Source organism: Acartia tonsa, chromosome 1, assembly GCF_053477335.1.
Source record: "Acartia tonsa isolate MP-2025a chromosome 1, ASM5347733v1, whole genome shotgun sequence".
NCBI lineage: Eukaryota > Metazoa > Arthropoda > Copepoda > Calanoida > Acartiidae > Acartia > Acartia tonsa.
Genome location: NC_137260.1, coordinates 9959279 through 9979329, shown reverse-complemented (window position 1 = coordinate 9979329; position 20051 = coordinate 9959279). Strand labels below are relative to the sequence as shown.

The 20051-nt window shown below is 33.9% G+C and overlaps 1 protein-coding gene across 2 annotated transcripts in view; it reads left to right on the top strand.

The window, feature by feature from the left end:
- Positions 1-2364: 2364 nt before the first annotated feature.
- psq (BTB-domain-containing protein pipsqueak) overlaps positions 2365-20051 on the top strand; it is a 53071-nt gene continuing 35384 nt past the window's right edge. Inside the window, exons 1-7 of one of the 2 annotated variants that reach the window (XM_080151981.1) lie at positions 2365-2502; positions 3671-3779; positions 4492-4543; positions 5590-5689; positions 13179-13274; positions 13861-13915; positions 14302-14439. In XM_080151981.1, coding sequence (XP_080008107.1) covers positions 2452-2502; positions 3671-3779; positions 4492-4543; positions 5590-5689; positions 13179-13274; positions 13861-13915; positions 14302-14439 — 601 coding nt within the window. In that variant the 5' untranslated portion in view covers positions 2365-2451. Of the gene's footprint in view, positions 2503-3670; positions 3780-4491; positions 4544-5589; positions 5690-13178; positions 13275-13860; positions 13916-14298; positions 14440-20051 lie in introns of both variants that reach the window. The other variant, XM_080151973.1, reaches the window with a different exon arrangement.

The following is a 20051-nucleotide window of genomic DNA, read 5'->3' as shown; positions in this document are numbered from 1 at the left end:
AATATGGAGTAACTTTCCTTTTAATTTTGAAGAAACATAATATTACAGTGCAGTGTGAACAGAAGGATGGAAATTGAAGTAAAAGAATAGAGAGGGCATGAAAAATATGGAACTCTGTCCCGATTTTTTATTGGTTCTTTGAAATATGCTAATAGCGTCTGAAATATAAACACAGCTGAGTTCCTACAAAAGAACAGAAGGAAATTTGCTAGAAGACGAAAGGGTCTCAACTTCTTTGGCCATGTAGTTTTCTGGGTCATACAACTATTATACACTTATTGGACGGACAGACCCTAATTGTAAGCAGAAAAGCTTCGATTTTTAATAATTAAACAAATCTTAACACGAAAAATACGCCAAGTATTTTTCCAGATATTTTTGGTAACAGAGAATTAGGAATTTAACAAGGACAATAACATCTATAACACATCAGTAACAAACTAAAAACAAAGATCTTTAATATTTGCAACGAATAAATATTTCAATCTGTTTCAGTTATTGTAAGTTAATCACTGAATATGATACAGATATTAATTCAAATCTAAAATAGCTTTTAAAATTGTAACCCCTTTAAAAAAACAAGGAAGATTTACAATTTAAATTATCTTCTCATTAATTTCTGTTAATCTATCTATTTTTCTTTTTATTTATCTCTCTGTCTCTCAGTTGAATTTCCGTCTCTCTCCTTACTCTGGCTCTTTTTCTCTCTCTATTTTTTCTCTTTCTCTGTCTCTCTCTTTCTCTGTCTCTCTCTGTCTCTCTCTTTGTCTCTCTCTCTCTCTCTCTCTCTCTCTCTCTCTCTCTCTCTCTCTGTCTCTCTCTTTCTGTCTCTCTCTCTTTTTCTCTCTCTCTTCCTTTCTCTCTCTCTCCCTTTCTCTCTCTCTCCCTTTCTCTCTCTCTCTCTCTCTCTCTTAATTCTATTCCCTCCTCTCCAACTTTTCTCACCATTAATAGAAATAGTGCACAGACAATGACGCTAATATTTAAATTTAGTGCCAAAATTTCAATCTGAAAAAATATAGAAACAAATTTCTTACTTTTTTTTTATCTATGTACATATATCAATTTTGCTCTGTACATTCAAGAATTTTTAGACTTTTTATATACATTTTATTTTTAACTTTTCTTGATAATAACTTAGTATTTTTTATAAAATGCTGTTTTTATATGTGTTAATTGCATGTATTTATATCACATATTATTGTCACACTCTTACTTTTATTTTTTGTACAACTCGAACTTCAGTATTTAAGATTATTTGGCCCATCTTCAACGATTTTTAAGTAATAATTAGATTCCCTTATACTGCAGATAAAGGACAGGAAGGCAGGGGACATTGGGCTATTTATTACACTAGTCTTATATTATCGTTTTCTTATTCGTAGGCTTAACATCTTTGGGGATTTCTATTGAATTTTGATTGGTTGGTTCATCAAGTTGAGTGTCCAAATGTTTTAACCACTGATTGTAATCTACAGAGGAAGTAAATTTGTGTATCACTTTTGGAGATGTACGTCAATTTATCGACCATTGTCTTATCCCTTTAGATCACTAGATATTAAGTTTATTAAGTTTTAAGTTTAAATTGCATTAACATAGAAAAAGTATTTAATTTTAGAATTTTTAAGATTTTTACAATATATGGCCTACAACATGGTAAATTACTTGGATTTCCTATTATGCAGTACATTTTAGTAAATCTACAGTGTAGCCACCAATATTGTTCAAATATATAATTGTTTATGTGTGTGTGTATATGTATGTGTAATTGTATATACATATGTATGTAAATAATAGCGCTAAAAAGCTGTGGTCATTAAGCGCCGAGTTTTCTCAACTATTCTCTCAGTTGCTTAGTTTGCTTTTTACAGATACCTTGTCTCTTTTGAAACTTTATTTGTTAAAAATTCATAAATCAATCTTTTTTTTAAAGCATAAACTGTGTTTTTCTCTGAAGCTGTAACCTTTTAAATCCTTGATTTTTTATCTTGTAAAAAATAACGCATATAATTTAAACAACAAATGAAAGAAGTTATGTAGTTAAACTCTAAGGTGTAGCAGAAAAATAGCCTGAAACCAACCAAAGACTTATAAATAAAAGCCCAAAACCTTCCCGGGATATATATGAAGCTTTTATAGAATGGATAACTCAATAGGTTCTGTTTATTGAAATCTTAACTACAGACAAATAAAACTTACAACGTAGTATAATAAGATTATTAAAAGAAGATGAAATATTTTCAAAAAAAAGTTTAATAATTATGAATTACTGGAGTTACAGGGCCGTATCTCCATGTGATATCATATTGTCCTTTTTGTTTTTACTTTAATCTTTCAATATATTTATAATTTCATTTCAGATAATATAACTAAAAAGTTGCTGAAGCATTATGTAAAAGAAAAGGTGGTCCAAAAAATTATATTTTGAAATAAGTGTTTTTAAACCCCAAAATGTTAGAAATGGAAGATACACTGTATAACCTAAAATGGCGAAATCACGAGGTAATTACTTTATTCTTAAATTTGTATGTCTGTTTGTCCGTTAGTCTGACCGTCTCTGTAAAATCACAAGTTAGCTTACATATTAATGATCAATAAAAAAAAAACGGAACTACCTTCAAACTATAGCATACAAGACTTCATTTTATTTTAAAATAAATATCATATTCATCCCGTGATCTATATGAAGCTTCCCTAAAATGAATAATAAGTACAGTGCAGTGGTTAGCGAGATTTTAACAGTCACAAAAATATTTCATCTTATATTATAGGCTACTTTTACTTCTTGATCATTGTAATAGATAAAGGGTGAGCAAAAAAAATACGTACCTTTTTAAAATTCAAATTGCGTGGCTTGTGTTAATAGTAGAAAAATGTCACGCATACCGTTAGAACCGCTAAAATTATTTGGAAATGTAAGAACGATTCCTGTGCTACGCATAATTTAGGAGCTACATGTTAAAATGTCCCAACTGATGTAAAACTCGACTTGCGAGTAAATTTTAAAATATAACTAAAAATTAGAGAAGATATTTTTCAAAAAAAGATGCCTACATTTTTAAATTTCAAATTGCGCGGCTTGTGTTAATAGTAGAAAAATGTTACGCATACCGTTAGAACCGCTATGAACTGTATTTTTTGAAAATATAAGAACGGTTTCTGTGCTACAAATAATCTAGGAGCCAGATGGTAAAATGTCCCAAAATTTACTCGCAAGTCAAGTTTTAAGTCATTTGGGGTATTTTAACACTTAGCTCCTAAACTATGCGTAGCACAGGAATCGTTTTTATATTTTCTAAAAATAGACTTCTTAACGGTTCTAATGGTATGCGTAGTATTTTTCTACTATTAACACAAGCCGCGCAATTTCAATTTTAAAAAGGTACGCATTTTTTTGCTCACCCTTTATGAATTGAATATGTATAGGATTTATAAAGTTTAAAGTTATCTTTTTTTAAAGTGCCTACAAAAAATTACGTCATACTTTACAAATGACCAATGATAGGTCAATACACAAACTAAAATGACAATGGTAGGCCAATACACAGACTAAATTACCAATGGCAGGCCAGTATACAATTTAATTGCCTAATGGTAGGCCAGTATGACGTCATTTTTTAAAGGCAATATAAAAAGCTTCACAATGAACATACTATTTCTTGTTATTTAGAACCACATGCTGGCAGTGATGGACAAGATCCTGGCCAGCGAGTCATTCGCTGATGTTACTCTTGTCTGTGTAGGAGACACTGCCACTGATGTGGCTACTACCATCAAGGAATCTTTCAATTTCCGTAAAGTCCGTTAGCTTATTATATGTTTGATCTTTATTTGACCATAACTCTGTAAAAATGCTTACAAAACAATCCTTACAACAAGGGATTTGCTTACCTAAAAAGCCAATGCTACTGTAATTTGATAAATATATAGAATGTTTGTATTTCATAGAGGTAATTAATTATCCCAGGGAGTTAGGGGACAATGTGCTGTTTAGTCCCCAAAGTTTTATACTAACTTTTTCTTATTCGTTGGTCTAACAACTTTGGAGACTTTGAATTGAATTTTGATTGGTTGTTTCGTTAAGTTAAGTGTCTAAACGTTTGAACCACAAATTGTAATCTACAGAAGTGGGAATTTTGTGTATTATCATTGGGGATATACAGTAATTTATCGGCCATTGTCTTATCCCTTAAGATCCCTGTAATTATCCAAACCCGGCTTTCTCATGTCTATTTTGAGTATACTTCATAATTTACCTTCTTAATATAACCTTTCAGGATAGGTATTGTAATTTTAAATCCTTATTCTTAGGCTTGAAGCTATAAAAGAGTAATTTTCGATCATAAGTATCATTTAAATTGGTTAAATTCAAGATTAAACTTAAAACTTTTAATTTTCAAATTCAAAACATTATTTTATGTAACACGAAGCAGTCATTTTTTGAGTCATCCCCTTTCATCTCGCTTGAATTGAAAGATTAATCTCCAAAGGCGCATAAAATTCTGTTAGGCGCTTCTTCCCCATACTTTGAGGTGGTTTTCAGGTAAATTATTTTTTTTTTACAATTTTGTATAAAATATACAACGTGCTTCTTTTAGGGCTCCAAAAAGATGGATTGTCTTTTCAGGAAAAGGTTTAGACATTAGACATTTAGCTGAATTTTAAAGTTATGATGTGACGATTTTACGGAGGATTAAACGCGGCTTACTCGCGGCTGTCGAACCCTGGTTTCTGTAGTCTTTTAAATGATCTCAGAAATGGATTGATTAATTGGAAAATGCTTATATCAGTCCCTCGTAAGGTCTTAATTGATATATGTATATCGATAGAAAATTATGCTTTTCCTCACAAATTAACTAAATTTACTTAAATTACACTATTTTATTCGCAACCTTCTAACCAAATCCAAGTTGTATAGTTTAATTATGTTAACAATATTTAGCTAATAATGATGTACCTTATTTTATTAGAAATTATATCATTAACTGTCTCTTAATTAAATACTTTTTTAACATCCGCTTTTATTACACAAGCTTTTCATAGAAAATATTCTTTTTAATCAAAATTTTGTGTAAATTAAGCCTCTTCTAATTTTCTGTTTTTGAAAATAAAAAAAAATATTGATATTTTTTATGGAAAATTAAAATTCTAACGTCATATATGAGAACTGTAAAATCATAAAATTTAAAGGGGCATTACTTTTTTACTTTTCCGATTTTAAAAGTACAAGTCCAAAAATATTTTTTCTCCTTAAAGTACCACAGATGAGTTAAAAGGTTAAATTTGGTTTAAATGCCCAAAATTAAAAAAAGGGGGAAAAATTATATATTTCATTTTAAAGGAAATCAATAATGAATGCTAGCAATTAAATCATAAGTAGCTTAATCCCTAGCATTGCAAGTGGGGGTTCAGTATTCCAAAGGGAGAATTAAGTGCAGAAAAATAGCTTTACAATCAACCCGTGAACCGTATGCAGATTACCTAAAATTGAAAACTTTAATGGTTCAGTATTTAGCGAGATCTTAATAAACAAATTTCATATTTGTTACTATTTTCTTTAAGTTTTTCAATCTTAATTTTTCTTTTTAGTTCCCACCCTACGCCGCACCCCGTGATAATCCTGCCCCCTGGTATCCGCTCCCCGCACATTAACCATGTACTACACTTCATATACAGAGGAGAAGTTCAGGTTAGTGGCATTTTGTAAACTAGTCCCCAAAGTTTTATTATAACGTTTTTTTTATTCATTTGCTTAACAACTTTGGTTTTTTTTTATTGAATTTTATTGGTTGGTTATATAGCTGAGTGTCCAAACATTTCAACCATTAATTGTAATCTAAATAAGGAGTAATTTTGTGTACCATCATAAATTTATTGGCAATTGTCTTATTCCTTTATTTTGCTTGCTGCGATTCTTTGGTTTCTTCATTTACTTGTTTATTAAAGGATTAATAAATTATAGTTTTTCGTCATTCAATCAACTGCTTTTCTAAAATCAAAGTTGAACTAACTAATACAGAAAGATATAAAACAAAGTGTTCTTCCTCTCTATTTGAAAAAATCTTTATCATATAATTGATTTTTCTAATTTATATATATTTGTAAAAATAGTTTTTCCAATTAAAAAATGAAAAAAAACTGTACTTTAGATAAGTCAGTATAATATAATAACTAATTTTTATATTAATTATTAACATTAGTGTGGAATTTGGATAAATTATTACTCACTTGTGTGGTAATCTAGATATTATGATATTATTCTCATATATATCAGTTTTTTTTAGAAATATGAAATGCAACCTAATGATTATTATTCATAAATTTATATCAGCATAATACATTTGATTTTACATATTAGTGAACTTCTTTTTATTAAAACCAGAATATGAGAGGGAGGATGGGGGGGTATGTAAAGACTCTTTCAACCAATTTATCTGGGGAGACCTTACTTTTTATTTATACCCGCAAAGCTTACAACAACCCCTGTAGAGAAAATAGAAAAAATAGAAAAGCCGCTTAACCCCTTACAGTCGGGCCCCTTGCCGCACCTTAATCAGTCGGGGGGGGGGGGGGGCGTTCAACGCCCCCCATATTATCTCAGTTCCTTTTAGAGCTAGAGGGCTAAAAATTTTTGTGCAAGCCCCCTGTGTTATGATGAATTTTCGACCTAAAGTAAATCAAGGTCAATTTTCGCTTCCTTCACCCTTTTATTTAACAACCTTTGTTTTTAGGTCCTTTTTTACTTATAAATTTCAAACGGCTGTAATTTTTTTATTTTTGGAGCTAGAATAAAAATTTTTTTTGCTGAAAATGTTTATCTTTATGTAAATTTTATATTTGAAATATCAAAATATAATTTCAGCGGCCGCAGCTGTACTTGGCAACTGCAAGCCGCCGCAGTCGGCAGTCGGCGGGAAAACGGCGGCGGATCTTTATGAAATTTTAATACATTATGTAGACATGTAAGATAATCTTAAGTTTGAAATTTGAAGTCTCTAAGTCAAAAATTGCGGCCACAGGAGCCTTTTAGAGATTTCTGGAGACCTGGAGGATCAGGACCTGCAGGATCATACCTGGAACCTAAAATTGACTTGAACACCTGTATTTAATATGAGGATGTAGTATTAGAGGATATTTTATTATTTTGGTAAGATAAAATGCTTTGTTTAAGTCAAAAAAATATTTTTGCTCTTTACCTGGATGACCCTGCCAGGTTTGCTGGCATCCTGTGCCCGCCAGGATGGAGATATTCAAAAAAATTCAACTCTCAGTTATGTCTCATACCCACACTTAAAATGTCAAGCAGTTTTGGCTCTTTATCTTTCACACACAGAAAATGAAATAGAAAAAACCGGATGGGGGGGGGGGGCGTTCAACGCCCCCCCCCCCCGACCGTTAAGGGTTAAGTAAAATACAATCTACATAAGCACTCCACCAAATAAAGCTGAAAAGTTGAGTATTAAGAAAAAACAAAAATTAATTATTTTAATTTTAAACATTTCAAGTAATAATAACATTCATTAAAACTTTAATAGTTATATCTAATCTATAAATAAAATATAACACAAAATCTGTAGGTTAGGTTGGGTTATATTGGGTTAGGTGATGGCCCCGCAGTGTTAGGCAATTAGTCCCGAAGGGTTAGAGCCCCCCGTAGGGGCTAAAAATAGGAGACAAGCTACTGTGAAAATACGAAGAACATGCCAAATCATTCTTCTATTTTTTGTTAAATTCACCAAAATAGTTATTAGAACTACTTGCAGAGATGCTACGCTAAAAATAAGACAAGGCCCCAAAAAAGAAAAAATCCATAAAAATACGGAAACATGCTAAATACATGGAAGCAATAAATAAAACAATAAATTGAATAAACTGCAAAAAATGACACTTTCCTTCATTTTTATTCAAAAATCAGTAAAAAGAAAAAAAAATAATTTTAAAAAATATCCAAATCTTTAGCTAAGTGCTGGATTTTCTGTCTTTCATAATTTTCATTCGGCAGGACCCAATAGGTACTGTAAATTTTTCAGGAATGCTCATTTCTTGCAATTTTTTGGTAAAGAAATTGCACGGAAATGAGCTTTTAAGGGGCCCTGTTCAGATTGTTCAAAGCATTTTTTTAGAATGGTGACCTCAAAAGATGAACATACTACATTTAAGAAAATCTAAGGGTGTTAATAAATCTTATTGGCTAGGGGCGGAGTAAAGCATAGCGTTAAATAATATCATAAGAAATGAATATACAAAGAAAAATTATTTATTACAGTCAATCATTGCCATAGACTTTGTTATGCTTATGGATAAACAAACGTAGGGATCATAGTTATAGAGCTAGTGACTGCTTACAAATGGAGAAATTTTTAAGCATAATATTTAGAAATAAGGAGAAATTAAAGCCAGGTGGGAAATGCACATTTTTAGAACCGAGCTTTGTAATATTTAGTATAGAAAAATACTAATGGATTTATTATTAATGGATCTTACACAATATTATTATGTACCCTAACAAAGTGAACCTTGTAGCTTTCTAAAATAACGATTTCCCCCATTTTCTCCCCTCCTACTAGATAACAAACTGACTATTAAATTATGTCCATGTTAGCAACCTAAATTGACGCCAATTTTTCACCTGTCATAACATCCACAAACATTCGATATCAAATAAAGTACAAAAGACACTCAAGTAAATTCATAATTTTAATAAACGGAAAAGAGCTATATTTTATTTCATTATAAAATATTAAATTTTTCAACTTAACTTATTCGTATTTTAAATTCTTGATTTGAAAATTAATTGTCAAATTAGCAGTTTTAGTTCTTAGAATATGTTGTTAAGTTTTATTTTATTATTCATTATAAAACTGAAATAGATTATTTTTCTTAATTATAAAAGTAAAATGAAAGAAAGACGACAATGGGCGGTTCATTATAGTCCCCAAAATTGTCTAATAACGTTTTCTAATTCATTGGCTTAACAACTTTTTGTACTTCTATTCATTTTTTATTAGTTTTTAATTAAGATGAGTGTCCAAACCTTTCAACCAAAAATTGTAATCTACAGGAGGAGTAATTTTGTGTAATACCATTGACTAGCAGTCATATTATTGCTGTACTATACCCATGGATATTATCATTCTTGTTATCACTCTAAATTATTATGAATTATGAAGCATGTATACAATTACAATAAGCCATGTTATTAGCTCTCTTCATTTAAAAAAATTTTTTTTTAAAAGATCATGGATAAGGTTCATAATTTTTTGCAATAACATAAACGATTTAATGAATTAAAGTGTTTTAATAAATGCAATGAAGAAAATTTAGCCAGCTTATACCAACAACGCAATTAATTCGAAAAAAAATTGGTGTCGTTGGGAATAAACACAATTTATGACCTTTACATCTTCCCACTAAATATTATTTTAAATTTATTTTGCTTGTTGGTTATATCTTATTCCTGAAATTTAGCATAATAATTTACAAGCTACTTTTTCTCCCAATTGCTTTTTAGTATCTTTATTACTTTTTGTAAGTAAGTAAGCTATCATTATTTATCAGCATTTTTGATTATTTTCAATGCACATCAAGCATTATTATTTTCTAGAGAAAGGAGTGAAATAGTAGACGATAAATATGATAGCACAATATAGGATACATTTCTTTTTAAAAGCGAAGCTTTTCTATAATTAGGGTCGGTCCGTCCGAGATAGATAGCTTTTATTCGTTAACATGCCTAACATGTTAGAATTGTCCTATTGATTTCAAACTTTGCATGATGATTCCTGTAGTAGTTAGGTACGATTTAGAAAGCGTAGCAACTCTATAATCATTACCAAAATGTCCGTATGTCCATTTTAAAAATGTTGATTTTTCTACTTTTTTAACAACAAATTTTTATGTGATCTAATTATCCGTTTGATCTGATTTTTGGTATATTGATTCCTGGGACAACAAAGAACAATAGTATAAGCAAAGCAACTCTATAATCAAGTCCTAAAAATGTAAGTATGTCCAAAACATTATCCTGTATCAAGCAGTTTTTCAACAATTTTACTTACAATTTTGATTTGACTCTTTCGATACTTTTATATTCTGATTATTCAGTTCTGACACTATACAAGTGTTCATGTCCGTTTGTCCTACCGTTTAAGTGCTTCGCTTTTATGGATGTTGTCATCCTTGTTTATGTATGTGTTGCCTTTCTTTTTAGAGCACATCTACTCTAAATTTTTAATGTCCTACTTATGAAACTTATTAGTCCAAGGGTACTGGGAGGGGCGGGGACATTAGGCTGTTTATTTCACTAGTCCCTAAAGTTTTATAATAACAATTTTCTATTCGTTGACTTAACAACTTTGGGGACTTTTTATTGTTTGGTTCATGAAGTTGAGTGTCCTAAAGTTTCAACCACTAGTTCTAATCTACAGAAGGGGTATCATCATTGGGAATGTAAATCGATTTACAGGCTATTGTCTTATCCCTTTAGATCCCTACCAAGGTTTATATCTTTACTTCTGTACAGTATAGAATCAAAGTTGAAATTATTAATATAACTAGATAGGACATTGTGTCAAAATTGATTAGTTTTGCTTTGTCTATTTGTCTTGAAAGTTTAGTTATCTGTTTATTTATTGATATGTATTTTTCTTTCAGTCAAATATTGAAATGAAAACATAATACCAACCCAAGCCCTATTGAAGCTTACCTAGAATGGAGAACTAAATCGGTTTAGCTGTTATTAAAATCTTAAGCTAAATAAAAAAAAAGTACATTTATAAACTTTTGATATTTTGCAGATTTTTTAAAAATGTTCTAAAAATGATTTTATGAATGCCAGGAATCTAAAGGAATAAGACTATGCCCGATAAATTGAATTATGTCCCCAATGATAATACGCCTTCTGTAGAATATAATTAGTGGTTTAAACGTATGGACACCCAATTAATGAACAAATCAATCAAAATTTAATGAAATTCCAAAAGATATTGAGCCAACATACAAGAAACTGTTATTATAAAAATTTGGGGACTAGTGTAATAAACAGCCCAATGTTCCCTCCCTCCCTGATGAATGCTGTTTTTATGTAATTGTTTCTATTTGATATTCTACATTGCTATTGTTTTCAAAAAGAATATTTGCATTTTCATTTATTTTTATTGTTGTAAAATAAGTTTCAAATATTGCACATATATAAGATAAATCCTTAAATTAAAATAAATCATGACGAAAACATTTGATGCTAAGCATATATAAGATCTTGCCTTTGCATGTCAGTAATTTTCCAAATCAATGGAAGGGTTAAAAGATCTTCATGAAAATTTTAAAGATTTTATTATGAGCAGTTTAAAGAAAAAAAGAAATAACAAAAGATGAATATTTTAAGTAGGTATCCTAATGAATTGATTTACTACCCCAATTGAATAACAAAACTTTTTAATATTTATATTAAAATTATTGGTGGAAAAGTTTTTTCTCGTATTCATTCTAATCCGGTGGATAGGAAACGGTTCTCATTCATACGAAAAAACTATGTCTACCATCGTATTATATCCAGCTTTCTACTAATATAAAAATGTACAATCATAAGATTAAAACCAGTTTTTTTTAGCCGGTGCCTTCAGCACCTCGTCCTCGGGGCTTAAAAAACTAGTTTTAATCTTATAATTGTACGTTCTATATCCGCGGAAATAACTATTATTTTGATTTTAAAAAGTTCCACTGCTCCTGAAATTTATCATCCTTGTTTACTTTCTAATGACACTTTTTACAATCTTTAATTTTGCTTTCCCGTATTTTCCTATTCTTGACTTGAGATATTAATTGACAAATGACGAATAAATCACGCTAATGGTTACTCTATGGGAAAATAATATAGAGATGTTTATATAAACAAGTACAATTTAAATTCTACCAATATAATATTTTAAAAATTGTGCATGCATTATATCATAAGAAATCAATCTTAATAACAGCGTTGACCTCTTTTATTAAACAATATAACAACGACATAAATGGTAAAAAATGAAGTACTTTGAATAATAACATGTCGTTGATTTGTCAGCCTTATGATTTGTGATAATCCATATTAAGGAGGAAAGTAGGAGAGGGAGAATTTTGCATTTATGGAAACACTTTTTGCCTCCCATTTTTATCAATCATCAATGAACTTTTTTTTAAATGTTTAATTTTTTTCCTTTTCAAGCGTGATCAAACTATTAAATTTCCTTTTGCACAGAATTAATTAATTTGCTATTTTTTCTAAAAATATTCTATAACATTTAAAAAACATACCCCTAGATTAGAATAGATACCTCAATCAATTTTCTTACTGTTTCTTTCTTTCTATTCTAATACATAATGATTTGTAAAATCATAGCTCTTCTAAAAAAAGGTTAGATCAGTACATCCGTCCGTCCATATCTCCTAAACAGAAAGATATAATTGGTGATTCCTGTAACAGTTTGGCATAATCTAAAAAGCGAAGTAATTCTATAAACATTTACGCCCATGTAAACATATAGATCATTTAGATTTAATTTTAATCAAGTCACTAACAAAGAAACTATTAAACATCCTCTTATAAAATATTAATTTGCAATATATTTACATACATTTTTTATTTCAAAATAAAAGTTTAATTATCTTTTTGAAATAGCGGATGTATTATCTAAGGATTTATTTTTAATAGATTATTTTCTCGAAAATAATCATAATCATTTCTCTCAAATAAATACTTTTTGGTTGAAATCCTTATTGACGATCAATAAACATAAGTTAATATGTTTTTAAAGAAATAAAATTCTACAATTCTTACAAAGCATTTACTCTTCTTGGGTATGTATGGTTTCTATTCGTTGTAACTTATACAATAACGTCCATTGACCTAGTAAAGTTTGCTGGAGTCCTGTGACCGCAAGGATTTGATCAAATTTTCAGTTTTTATATATCTATTTATCCATCTGTTTATCTATCTATCTAGGCACCTCATGAAGATCTGGCTGGAGTACTAAACTTTGCCAGTCAACTATCTATCTATCTAGGTACCCCAGGAAGAACTGGCTGGAGTACTAAACTGTGCCATTCAACTATCTATCTATCTATATATCTAGGTACCCCAGGAAGAACTGACTGGAGTGCTGAACTGTGCCAGCAAACTATCTATCTATCTATCTATCTAGGTACCCCAGGAAGAACTGGCTGGAGTGCTGAACTGTGCCAGCCAACTGAGAATCAGAGGCTTGGAAGCTGATTCAACAACTACATCCCCTTCGAAGGTTAGATTATTTAAAATTTATTATGAACTGATACCTTATGTTAGGTCTAGAAGGTTTATTAAAAAAATCAGACAAAAATTGTGAGAGCTTAGCTTTGGATGAAAAAAAGATTTTCATTTGATTGGACCAGATATATCCTCTACTCTAACTTGTTGTTTCATATCCTATTTTGTCTGTAGCGAAGGATGCTAACCGCGGAACCGATATGGTTCTCCTTTACAGTGAAGCTTCTTATAGATCTCAGGATGGTTTTAGGCTAATCGATTGTTATGTCTAAGTTTGGTTTCAGGCTATTTTCCTTACTCCTCCAAATACAGAGTTCCTAGATGCTAGGAGCGTAGCAGCTAGTGGCTGATAAAGTAGCATTAGTTGCCATTTTTTCTAGAATTACTCGTTAATTTACGCATGTTGTTGGGTCATCCAAGAAAAAACGTATGCATTTTACTTAAATCTAAAACAACAGATTATTGCTATGCTCTACTGTTTTAATTTTGTCATTTGCTTCGCCCCTAGCCTCTAGAGACGCCATGCCCAGTTTAGATTTCAGGTTACTTTAGCATATTTCTTACATATGTTTTTATTTTAGGATTTCATGTTGATGCCCAGAGTTGAGTATAGTCGAGAGTCCAGCGTTGAACCAGGGACAATACTCTAATAATTTAGCTTATATTTTCGTAGCAAAGGTTCTCTATAATTATGTTTGTCTGTGCTACTTAATTATAATGCCACAAGTAAAATACAGTCTTAAGTATACTGTATACTATTTCACAGTAATTTCAAATTTGTATTTTTTTGTTGATTGTATCTTTATTATTAACAACTCTTCTAGAACTTTATAATTTTCTACCTTGCATGGACCTGTACTTAGCTGATTTGCTGATCTTCAATTGAAATCATTGTAATCAAAAAGAGTAATCATTACTACTAAAAATCTATATCTAACATATAACTCAAAAGAAAGAAAAAGCAAAAAATCATCAGAATTAAAATATATTTTTTTCCTTAAATTATCAAGTATTGGCAGCAGAACGACCTGGCAGTCAACCTGAGCGGCCAGCAAGCCAGATGTCTGGTGCAGGCAAGAGAAAGAGCTCACCTAAATTTCACTTTCTCAAGAATCACCGACACAAGCCTAATCCTATTGGGGCAAGAGCTAACACACCAGGTATTTGTAAAAAATAGTGAACGGACATTTGTACCACAAGTTTTAAAAGAACATTATCTTATTCGTTGGCTTAAAAACTTTGAGTACTTTTTATTGAATTTTGGTTAGTTGGTTTCTAACTAATAGTTTTTAAACTTTTTAACAAATAGTTTTCATATAAAGGAGATGTAATTTTGTTTTTCAAAATTGGGGACGTAGATCAGTGGGAATTTTTCAGCATTTCTCCCTCCCCCCCCCCGCCAAAAAAGATAAATCTTTAACGTCATTTAAAATTTCTTGACTAATATACTTGTTTATTTTCATCTAAGATTACAAAAAACAAAACTGTTTGTAAACATCAATATCAATGGTCAAATTTTACATCAAAAATAGTTATTTCTCGCATCGTATTATAAACAGCTTTCCGCGGATATTGTGTTGGAATGATTTCTTGTATTCCCTGGCAAGTTCGAACCCATTAATTCCCTTTTCCTTATACCAGAGAATGAGTGTGTTACGCGGCATTCCTAACTATCTCCGCGCTTCGCTTGTAAACAAACAAAGGCGCGCACATTTTTTCCTTGTTGATTCCCATGTGAAGAGCTACGTGAATAAAAATAATGTATTGGATGGATATACATGCGCTCTAATCCGTGGAAGATCTCAAATAAGCCTTCCTGCTTAGTTTGACATCATAATGTGGTAAGAATTTATCTTAATTCTTAATAATAAGTGTAGTATGGTATATTTTTACGAAGAAATTTAAAACATTAATTTTTCAACAAATAGACCATTTAACTGCTAACCTTTGACATACGAATATTTTCCTTAATTTTATTGATCATTTGAATCTAAAATTATCAATTTCTGATGCTATTTAATATGTTTCGTGCCAATTTAAAGTTTTTTAGAAATTTTATATTTTTAATTAAATTGAAATCACGCAACCTCGATATACAAAAATAATAAACCATTAATACTATGTAATTAATTTTTATATTTTTGTTTTAGATTCACCGTTTTCATGGTAATAAATACACATTTGTAAACATTCACATGTTGGTCATTCGGAGGGCTTGGAGATTAAGATTTCGTGTACGGCAAGGCATGCGTACCGAAACAATGAAAACGAGACAGAACAGATGCGGCTAAGAAAATATCTGTGAAGTTTTGTGAATGTGTTGGTTGTGATACCTTACCACACACTATTATAATCGTAATCAGTACAGTTAATTATTGTGACAATCATGGGTCCTAAAAAGAATAAAGGCGCTCAACTGGGACTACGGCTGCGCCCAGCCGTCGAGGCCCTAACCAGTGAACTAAATAAAGTGATGAAGTTGGTCAGTGAATCTTCAGAGCTTGATGTTAGACATTTCACTAAGGAGTCAATCCTTGTCCATGACAAGTTCGAGACATTCGATAGCATTATGGTCAGTTTTAGCAAGCTTGGTGTGAGAATCCAAGAGCTTGAGGAGTTTAGTGACATTTATTCTAATATAATTACTGTGCAAAAAGATTATAACGCTCTGAAAGATGCTCTAGATGCTATGGAGGAGCTTAGTGACATTCAAAGTGTTGTTGATTTAGTTGGTGATAATTTGCCTGACCATAAGGCTGAACTATATGATCGTTGCTTAAAGATTGTGAAGGTTATTAAAGGGTCATATTTTCCCTTACCAGAACCAATTATAAACACTTTGTCTGCTTTGATGAAACGGCTGGCCGAGGTTAAGCTTGAACCTGTGAAGCCGCCTACAACGACGGCGGGTGCTTCGACAGCATCGCCATTTGTGTCGCCGTTTGGCACACCACAGTTCGGCACCGGTTCTATGTTCACGCCAGGATATATGAATCGTGTCGACGAACGTCTTCTTCCAAGCTTTGACGGCTCAGAGTCAGCCTACGTAAGTTTCAAGGACAATTTTAAAAAGCTTACCGTAGGACAGGACCCGTCATATTTACAGTTATTGTTGAGCAGTGAAAAGGTCTGCAAAAATAAAGAGTTGAGACTTCAGTTAATTCAGATTCAATCACATGAATCTCAATGGGCTTACCTCGACGCATGTTTTAAGTCCAAAACACGTCAGATGCTCTGCCTTTTCAACCAATGGGAGAAGAAGCCTAAACCGTCGGACTCCAACCAGATTGTGACAGTCTTAGCAGAGTTTGGTGGTGCAGTTAGCCAGCTCGAGCAGCTGACTAAAGATGATGATGATGAGGAAGTCACCACAAGCCAGTGGTTGACCATTATTCTTTTGGAAATGTTATCCAAAAAGTTGCCACGTGATTTCCAGGACAAGCTCAACCTGGCGTTGGGCTCGATGGATACCCCAAATATTCCTAAGCTGTTGAAGATTATAGAGGAACAGCGTGGCGCCATTTTGATGAGGTGTTCAATCGATGTAGACACCCCCTCCAAGAAGAAAGGTAATCCTGCGGCCGCAGCTACAGCCGTTGGTAAACCTGGGTCTCCAGCTAAGACCAAGAAGAAACAGCCTTGCCCGTCGGAAGGTTGTAACTCTGATCACCTGTTGTTTAAGTGCTCCAAGTTTAGGGATATGTCTGTTCCTGAACGCAAAGTCTTCATCAAGAAGATAGGCGCCTGTTTGCTCTGCTTACAAAAAGGGCATCGGGTGGCCGATTGTCCCAGAGCCGATAAGCTTGGCAGCTGTACCATTGACAGTTGCAACCAGCCTCATAATTCATTATTACATGAATCAGTTGCTAGTGGACAAGTTGTGGCAGTGTATGAATCACAATTGTTTAGCAAGAACAATTTTATGCTGATGTTGCAGCAGGTCCCGGCGTTGGCGGCTGACAAACGTCAAGTCACCGTCAATGCCATGTGGGACAGTGGAGCAAATTTGACGTTGATTTCAAGAAGTATTGCCAAGAAGTTAGAGTTGCCATCAACTGGTCGCACAGCTACTATTTCTCTGGCAGATGGAAAGAGCCAAGCATGTCCTACAGTCAAGATTTGTTTGGTTGACCGCAACCGGAATTCACATATTCTGGAGGCGGCGGTAGTGCCCAGCATTGGTACTGAAGAAGGGTTGCGTTCTATTGATCCTACAGCCGCCGCCGACATTTTCAACATGAAGCCTGATAATTTTTCTATGGTCGACGGCAAGATTGATGTTTTAATCGGCCATTTAACACCAGCTATGTTCCCGTGTGCAGATAAAATGGTTGGTGATTCTAGACTGTACAGAAGCTTATTTGGTACAGGCTATTTAGTTGTGTCTGCAGATGGCAGGACTGTTGCTAATCCTGTCGCCTGTAAAGCTGTGAAGTTGGAGGTCAGCAAGATGGAGTTCCTGAGTACTGAGAGTTTGGGAATACAGCCGCCATCAATGTGCAGCGGTTGTAAGAACTGCCGTCATTGCGCCGCCATAGCCGCCGGGCAGTCCGCCTTGGATGTGCGTAAGCGGCAGCTGATTGAAGAAGGTCTGACATTAGATCTTGAGAACCATATTTGGACGGCTTCATATCCCTACAAGCAGCCGCCAAGTGTGTTATTTGACAATTCAGAGCAGGCCTATAAGATCTGCTTACGTGACCGGCAGAGAATGATTAAAAAAGGTGAATACAGCACCTTCTGCCAAGTGTTTCAAGAAGCTGTGTCTCGTGGAGTGTATCAGAAAGCTTCGCCAGAAGACCTAGCTTATACTAAGCCCGTGTATTATTCGAGCCTAGTCTGCGCATATAAAGAGTCTATTTCCACGCCCTTGAGGATATGCGCCAATTCTAGCCTCTGCTGCAAGGGGCTAAGCCTCAACAGTATTATGATGGACGGCCCAGTTCCATTATATACTCTGATGCACAATCTTATCCGGTTCAGAAGTTATAAGTGTGCATTCGTGGCTGATATTCAGAAGTTCTATAATTCATTATTAGCTACCTATGAAGATTCTCAGCTGAAACGTGTTTTTTTCGCTGATACAGTTGATGGAGAGCCAGAGGTCTACCTTACCAAAACCATCAACTTTGGTGAGGCCTTGGCTGGAGATATGGCCGTGACCGCCCTCAGACTCACTGGTCGTATTTTTGGTGGACGTTCCCAGCAGGATGTTCAAGATGTTTATGGATCTGAGAAGATTAGAGGTTGTGACGTTGTAGCCCAGCAGGATGTGTGGAGAGATGTTCAGCAACCACTCAGTTCCGAATTTATTTTGTATCAAGATCCTCCATCGGTCAAATTGGAGACTTGTACTTACGTGGATGACTGTTTGAGCGGTCATAACAGCAAACCTGAAGCTGTCCAGCTGGTCCAAGAGCTGGAAGATATGATTGCACCTGGCAATTTCAAGTTTAAATCTGTTGTTTATTCTGGAGATGATGTTGACAGTGTAAAAGTTCTGGGCCTTGTATGGGACCCTAAACAGGATAAGTTGTTCCTACCTGTCAGAGCCAACCACGGCGAGAAGATTAAGGGTAGAAAGTTACTAGAGGATCTGGACCTGGAGGATCTCTGGAGAAGTCTACCTGAGTTGATAACTAAACGTGAAGTTTGGAGAATTGTGCAACAACTTTATGACCCAATGGGTCTAGCAGCGCCATTGCTGCTTAAATCCAAGCTTTGTCTGCGCTCAGTTTGCATACATGGATGTAACTGGGATGATGTTATACCTGGAGAGTTGAGGTCGGAGCTCGTGTCCAGCCTCCAGGACCGTTCGGCACTTGGAAATGTGTCGTTCAGACGTTCGATGGTTCCTGATAAGCCGTTGGGGCTTCCAATGCTTGTTGGTTTCTGCGATGCATCTAACCAGGCCTATGCAGCCATCACCTACCTGAGATGGCCAGTTCCTGGAGGATATGATGTAGTTTTGTGTTGCGCCAAGTCACGTGTCGCACCAGTGAAGATTGAGTCTATTCCAAGGTTAGAAATGCTTAGTTGTCTAATTTTGGCAAGGCTTGTGGATACTGTTGCCAGAGCTCTACCTTTCAACATTTCTGGCAAAGTGTTTTTTAGTGATAGCAGCTGCGCCCTAGCTCAGCTATCCAGTGACAGTGTTATGTTAAATGTTTTTAACAGTCATCGTGTTTCCGAGATACAACAGTTGACGAGCCCTGAAGATTGGAGATGGGTTCCAACCCAGCACAACATTGCCGATCTGGCAACGCGTGGTTTGTGTACGATTGAGGATGTACAACCTGGATCTACATACCAGGAAGGTCCAAGCTGGTTGCGCCTGGAACAGGACCAGTGGCCCGTTAAGACGGCGGGTGAGGTAAATGCATCCATTCCCGAGAGCGAGCTAAATCCCAAGATGGCGAAGCTCAAGGTAATGTTCACACAGGTAGTGGACAATGATTTTTGGAGGTCTCTGGCAAGAAGGACCTACAGGCAAGCAAGGAGGACTGTGGCCGCAGTTCTTAAGGCTGCCAACTGCTTTAAAACGCTGCTTGTCAAGAAACGTGGCGTTGCAGCAAATGAGGATGGTGTTAGCAACAATGATAGTTCTAAGTATTATGAGAACTATACTTTCACAAATACATACATGGATTCTGTTTGTGACCTGTTTTTGACTTCCTTCAACCAAGAGGAGGAGATGACCATGGACGCCGAGGGGAAATTTGACTCCCTTCAACCGTATCATCACAAGGTCCAGGTTTGTTGGCCCATTGTG